The sequence below is a fragment of the Penaeus vannamei genome, chromosome 27, assembly GCF_042767895.1.
Source record: "Penaeus vannamei isolate JL-2024 chromosome 27, ASM4276789v1, whole genome shotgun sequence".
Classification (NCBI taxonomy): Eukaryota; Metazoa; Arthropoda; class Malacostraca; order Decapoda; family Penaeidae; genus Penaeus; species Penaeus vannamei.
In genome coordinates, this window is record NC_091575.1 from 21,448,340 (window position 1) to 21,455,839 (window position 7,500).

Here is a 7,500-nt window from a genome sequence, read left to right on the forward strand (position 1 = left end):
GATAACTAACAATAACAGTAATGTTAAAGACAGTGATAATACCAATAACAATAAAAATCAAAATAATGATTATTATGATAATGGTAATAATAACAACTATAACAACAATGATAATGATAATGATAATGTTAATGATGATGATGATAATAATAATAATAATAATGATAATAATAATAATAGTAATAATGATGAACAAAAAATCATAATAGTAATAACTATAATGGTAATGATAACTAACAATAACAGTAATGTTAAAGACAGTGATAATACCAATAACAATAAAAATCAAAATAATGATTATTATGATAATGGTAATAATAACAACTACAACAACAATGATAATGATAATGATAATGTTAATGATTATGATGATAATAATGATAATAATAATAATAATGATAATGATAATGATAATAATAATGATAACAATAAAAATGATAATTGTAATATTAATAACAGCAACAATGGTAATGATAATAACAATAATGATAATCATTATCATGATTATTATCATTATCAATATTGATATAATTATTGTTTTCTTTAGTATCATGATAATCACCTTTTTTATTATTAAAATCATTATTATCAATCCTAGAGTTATAATAAAACTAATGATAATCATAATAATAATCTTAATAATAATAATAATAACATATGACATGTTGACAAATAATAATATTAGTCATAAGAATGATGTTAATATTAATGATAACAACAGCACGAAAACTAGTAGTAAAACATTCTTACAATTTCAGCATCAGAAGTTAAGCCTCTTTAGCTGGACAGCGCTGACAGATTAAAATCAATTCATATTTAAGCCAATGAATTTTTAGGTCCGTATCCCTCGCCTCACATTTGACGTAAAGATAAATATCTAAACCGACGGGAACCTTTGACCTTTTGTGCCAAAGGAAACCTGCAAGTGCATCTGAATAGAACCTCCATTGAGAACCGCGAACGGACTACCCGGGTTCTTTGTCTGATGCACTGAAATAAGCGGCTCATCTCAGCATGTTGTGTGCTTCAAAAACCGACGTGTGTTTTAAGATCTTTAGATAAGCTCTGATCCCTCCTACACCCCCCTTAAAAAAAGGCGGATTGTAAAGGCTTATTTCCTCTTTTTTTCTCTCTTTGTATACATCACTCCTTTTGTTCGTGGATCGTCGGTTTAGTGTTTACGGACGAGGAGGTTTCGAATTCTTAAAGATTCTGAAATCAGATCCAAAGGTAAAGATTTTCCCACGCCACGGACGGTCGAGAGAGAGAGAAAGAAAAAACATTTCGGGAATATTCTGGCCCTTTTTACGTCGCTCCGCCTCGGCCAGGCTAAGCTCTGTGTGGATTGACAAGGGAGAAAATGCTGAGTCTTGCCCCATATTTCTCGTCAGGTTACAGGGCTCAGGGAGGGCGAAAATGCGGGCGGCTTCTCGAGGTTGACCGGGCGTGAAACAAGGTTGTGACATTATGTGAAATGGTGTAAATGTAGGTCTAATATTAGTAAAAAATGTGGAGTAGATTTTTTTAAAGAAGTATGTGCCTTATGTGAAAATATGGGAATTAAATAAATGTAGGTCTAATAATAATAAAAATGTGGAATAGATTTTTTTTAAGTATGCCTTATAATGAAACAAAGAAATGAAATAAATGTAGGTCTAATAATAATAAAAATGTGGAGTAGATTTATTTAAAAAGAAGTATGTGCCTTCTTTAGAGATATGGAAATGAAATAAATGTAGGTCTAATAATAATAGAAATGTGGAATAGATTTTTTTAAGTATGCCTTATATAGAAACAAAGAAACGAAATCTTAATGTCTGTTTGCCTCATTAACGTAATTGGCTTTTACTTTTTTTTTCGCAGCGTCATCATTAAAAGCTAAAAATATATCATTCCTAGCTGCTTCAATTTACTGCGAAAAAACAAAGACTGTCATTAATCGAGTTTCACATTAAACTAGGTGTTGATATTTGGTGTTTGATAACTAGGGACATTAACCTGATGTATGTGTGTTTGTTTGTTTGTTTGTTTGTTTTTAGAATATAGATTTGACAGCAGTATCGTATTGATTATATTTACATACAATTCGAAAGACTAAATTATGCGTATGTTTGTTTGTTTTTGTTTGTTTGTTTATTAGAATATAAACAAATTTGACAGTAGTATCGTATTAATTATATTTGCATACAATTCGAAATACTAAATTTCTATACATATTTATGCACACGTACACACATACATATATTTGCACTCATATTTGAGCATTTGAGCAAAATGAATAATAAGCAAATGCTAAAATAAATGATAAACATATTCGAATAACCGGACCAGATGATATTTAAAAACAGACAAACACAATATTATCCGAACTCACCGCCCCGAAGATCGCCGCTAAAACGAATTATAAACATATTCGAATAACCGGACCAGACGACATTTAAAAACACAAAAATGCAATATTATCCGAACTCACCGCCACGAAGATCGCCGCTAAAACGAATTATAAACAAATTCGAATAACCGGACCAGACAATATTTAAAAACAAACAAACAATATTATCCGAACTCACCGCCACGAAGAACGCCGCTAAAATGAATTATAAACATATTCGAATAACCGGACCTGACGACATTTAAAAACCGACTAACACAATATTATCCGAACTCATCGCCGCTAAAACGAATTATAAAATTCGAATAACCGGACCAGACGATATTTAAAAACAGACAAACACAGAAACCGACAAACACAATATTATCCGAACTCACCGCCACGAAGATCGCCGCTAAAACGAATCATAAACATATTCGAATAACCGGACCAGACGCTTTTTAAAGACCGACAAACACAATATTATCCGAACTCACCGCCACGAAGATCGCCGCTAAAACGAATTATAAACATATTCGAATAACCGGACCAGACGATATTCAAAAACAGACAAACACAAAAACACAATATTATCCGAACTCACCGCCACGAAGATCGCCGCTAAAACGAATCATAAACATATTCGAATAACCGGACCAGGTGATATTTAAAAACAGACAAACACAAAAACCGACTAACACAATATTATCCGAACTCATCGCCGCTAAAACGAATTATAAAATTCGAATAACCGGACCAGACGATATTCAAAAACAGACAAACACAAAAACGCAATATTATCCGAACTCACCGCCACGAAGATCGCCGCCTCAGCCGACACCTCAGAAGCCGACGGCAGACCCGGCGGTTCCTGCACGCGGGCCAAGTGTCCGATGCCGGCGCGATTCCCTCCGTGGATCCCCCCCGCCAGCACGCATCCGAGCCTGTGGGGAGAGGAAGGAGGGGGGTTAGTGGGGAACGAAGAGGGTTGGAGGTGGGGGAGGGGAAGAGAAGGGGTTGGAGGTAGGGGAGGGGAGGGAGAGGGAAAGGGTTGGAGGTAGGGGAAGGGAGGGAGAGGGAAGGGTTGGAGGCGGGGAGGGAGAGGGGTTGGAGGTGGGGGAAGGAAGGGAGATGGAGAGGAAGGAGGGGGGTTAGTGGGGAACGAAGAGGGTTGGAGGTGGGGGAGGGGAAGAGAAGGGGTTGGAGGTAGGGGAGGGGAGGGAGAGGGAAAGGGTTGGAGGTAGGGGAAGGGAGGGAGAGGGAAGGGTTGGAGGCGGGGAGGGAGAGGGGTTGGAGGTGGGGGAAGGAAGGGAGATGGAGAGGAAGGAGGGGGGTTAGTGGGGAACGAAGAGGGTTGGGGGTGGGGGAGGGAAGGGGTTGGAGGTAGGGGAGGGAAGGGGTAGGGGTTTTGGAGGTGGGGGAGGGGAGGGAGAGGGAAGGGGTTGGAGGAGGGGAAGGGGAGGGGTTTAGTGGGGAACGAAGAGGGTTGGAGGTGGGGGAGGGGAAGAGAAGGGGTTGGAGGTAGGGGAGGGGAGGGAGAGGGAAAGGGTTGGAGGTAGGGGAAGGGAGGGAGAGGGAAGGGTTGGAGGCGGGGAGGGAGAGGGGTTGGAGGTGGGGGAAGGAAGGGAGATGGAGAGGAAGGAGGGGGGTTAGTGGGGAACGAAGAGGGTTGGGGGTGGGGGAGGGAAGGGGTTGGAGGTAGGGGAGGGAAGGGGTAGGGGTTTTGGAGGTGGGGGAGGGGAGGGAGAGGGAAGGGGTTGGAGGAGGGGAAGGGGAGGGGTTTAGTGGGGAACGAAGAAGGTTGGAGGTGGGGGAGGGAAGGGGTTGGAGGTGTGGGAGGGGAGGGAGAAGGGGTTGGAGGAGGAGGGAGAGGGAAGGGGTTGGTGATGGGGAAGAGAGAAGGGTTTGGAGGAGGGAGAGGGAAGGGGTTGGAGGTGGAGGTAGGGGAGGGAAAGGGAAGGGAGAGGGGTTGGGGTGGGGAGGGAGAAGGGAAGGGAAGGGGTGGAGGGAGGAGAGAGAGAAGGGCTGGAGGTGGGGGAGGGAGAGGGGTTGAAGGTAGGGGAGGGGAAGGGAATGGGTTGTGGAGGGGAGGGAGAAGGGATGGAGTGTGGGGTATAGAATGAGAGAGCCAGACAAAAAAGAGATTAGGAACTAATCCGTTAAGATAAAGTATTCCCACGCAGAATATATGAGGACTGGCTAAACCGGCTAAATGATAATAGCTACATATCATTCAGAAAGATCAAATGGCAGCACGAAAGTTTTGTGAGAAAATGGTGTGTGTGTTCACTTTACGCACTCACATATGATGTGTGTAGGTAGATAGATAGATGGATAGATAATGACAGAGAGGGAAAGAGAGAGGGAGGGAGGGAGAGAGAGAGGGAGAGAGAGGGAGGGAGGGAGAGAGAGTGAGAGAGAGAGAGAGAGTGAGAGAGAGAGAGAGAGAGAGAGAGAGAGAGAGAGAGAGAGAGAGAGAGAGAGAGGGAGGGAGGGAGGGAGAGACAGACAGATAATCAGACAGAAAATGATAGACATATACATACATATTCATATACACATATTCAGTACACGACACATGTGCGTCCATATCATAAAAAACGCAGCTTTAATTATGCGTGTGGAATTCATAACGAACAGACTGCAACAGGAACAACGAAGGGAAGAACAAGAAAACACACGAATATGCCGAAGGCCTTTTCGCTAATGCTTCGTCAGGGCATACCATTAGCGAAAAAGCCTTCGCCATATTCTCGTGTTTTCTTATCCTTCCCTTCGTTGTTCCTGCTGCTAATTAATGCGTCTAAGGGCCAGGACGAGTGTGAGTGTACATCCATCCTTGCAAATGTCTAAAACTCCCCAAACTGCAGACGAAGGAATCCTTGTCACAGGCCCTGACAGGGTCATTTGTCTCGGGAAGTGGGATGATAGTGTTTAAGACGAGCGAAGGGCCTGTTAATTTGATTGCATGCATAATATACTGCGAGTGGCTCTTGGGACTTGGGACTTCGCAGGACTAGGCAATAAGCAAATAGATTGTTAAGATGATCATTGACTAGATAAGTGAGGATATATATATATATATATATATATATATATATATATATATATATATATATATATATATATATACATATATATATATATATATATATATATATATATATATATATATAAAATATATATATATATATATATATATATATATATATATATTTATTTATTTATTTATTTATTCATTTAGTTATTTATATATATATATGTATATATGTATATATATATATATATATATATATATGTATATATATACATATATATATATATAGATGTATATATACATATATATATGTATATATATATATATATATATATATATATATATATATATATATATATGTATATATATGTGTGTGTGTGTGTGTGTGTGTGTGTGTGTGTGTGTGTGTGTGTGTGTGTGTGTGTGTGTGTGTGTGTGTGTGTGTGAATGCGTATGTATACGTGAGTGTATCCGTGTGCATTTGCATAAATGTGAGTATATGTTTCCGTGAGCATCAGTGCATATACCTATGCGTATGTATATATGTAGACACGAGCATATACTGATGTGCATATAAGACATGAGCGCGCCCGAGCCCCAAAGAGCGCCGATCTCGGTCAGCAGCCACAGCAGCCGCCTCATGTTACCCTTAATTAGAAGGTCAGGAAGTTTATAATGCTGTTGTTATTAATACTAGGAGATTATGGCCGGAATTAGCAGCCGTGATGACGTCATGCGCTTGAGGTCAAAGGTCGTTGGATTTTAAAAGCTTAGGAATAAAAAAAAAACATTGGGTTGTAAATAGAATAATGATTATTAGCTTTTCGTCTTTATTTTATTTGCAGTTTTGAGTGGGTCTTTTAGCTCATTTTATTTCATTAAGTGGAGTTATAGCGGTACTTACTTAATTAACTAAAAATCATTATCTTGAATTTCTCATTACAGATTTTATTATAAGTATTATCATTACTTTCGTTATTATTGTATCATTAGCCTGATGTTTATTAGTGTTTATCAGGGATATAAACATCATGATATGGGGATTTTTTTAGAAGTAAGAAATTATATTTAGTCTTTCTGTGATGCGCATCCCAAGTTTCTTTTGTTTTTGAAAGTGTTTTGAATTGTGTTTTAGAAATTGATTTTAAAATCATCATTTTGTAGAATCTACAGTGATATATATGACTATTTATGGTATGTATGTTATGGATTAGGTTCTTATGTTATAATTAATAAGTTATTGAAATTTGATTATGAAATGATTTACAAAACACAAGTTATTTAGTGTGCATCGTGGAATGTTTATGTTGTGCCCTTCTAGAATATTTATGTATACTCAGATTACAGAGTCAGTGAAGTGAGTCTTAACTTATGTATGTTGTTATCCATGGTATTAGGATATATTATCAATTTTGTGATATGATTAATGTTTTCATTTTCAAATATATCTGGTTTATTTTCTGTGTCTTATGTTATTCCAGGGCAATGTTATGTGATCAAGGATCTTGATTTTTGAGATGCAATGTGATAGAAGATTAAGGATAATGGTCTTTGTAGAATCCATATTTGCATGAGTTATTTCTGTGATATTATATGAAATCTAGCATCTGAAAGTTAATATTTACCTTGGCTAATGCTACGTTGCCATGTTTGTTTTGTGGGGATTGAGTCATTTACATAAGATTGTATCACTTCAGAGAGATTTGTTTGGTCAGATCTCCTTGTACATTTCATTTTTTTTTTTTTTTTTTTTTTTTTTTTTTTTTTTTTTTTTTTTTTTTTTTTTTGATTGATGTTCGTTTACATTTTACTTTGATTGATCTCTATCAAGAGTTTCGTTATTATTTTTCCTTGATTACTTAAGGTCGAAATTTTCTTTTCTACATTAAACGAATTTTATGTCTGTTTCTGATCCTTAGCTCCTAGTACAATTATCATTATCATCATTATTATCATGAGCATTATTGTCATTATTATTATCAGTATCATTATTATCATCACTATTATTATCATCACCATTATTATCAATATTATTATTATTATTATTATTATTATTATCATTATTATTGTTGTTGTTGTTGTTAATATTATC

The 7,500-nt window shown here is 37.5% G+C and overlaps 1 protein-coding gene across 1 annotated transcript in view; it reads right to left on the minus strand.

The window, feature by feature from the left end:
* LOC138866793 (uncharacterized) overlaps window positions 1-7,500 on the minus strand; it is a 130,130-nt gene that overhangs the window by 8,758 nt on the left and 113,872 nt on the right. Inside the window, exon 3 of the mRNA XM_070140539.1 lies at window positions 3,183-3,315. Within this exon, the coding sequence (XP_069996640.1) occupies window positions 3,183-3,315 (133 nt within the window). The remainder of the gene's footprint in view (window positions 1-3,182; window positions 3,316-7,500) is intronic.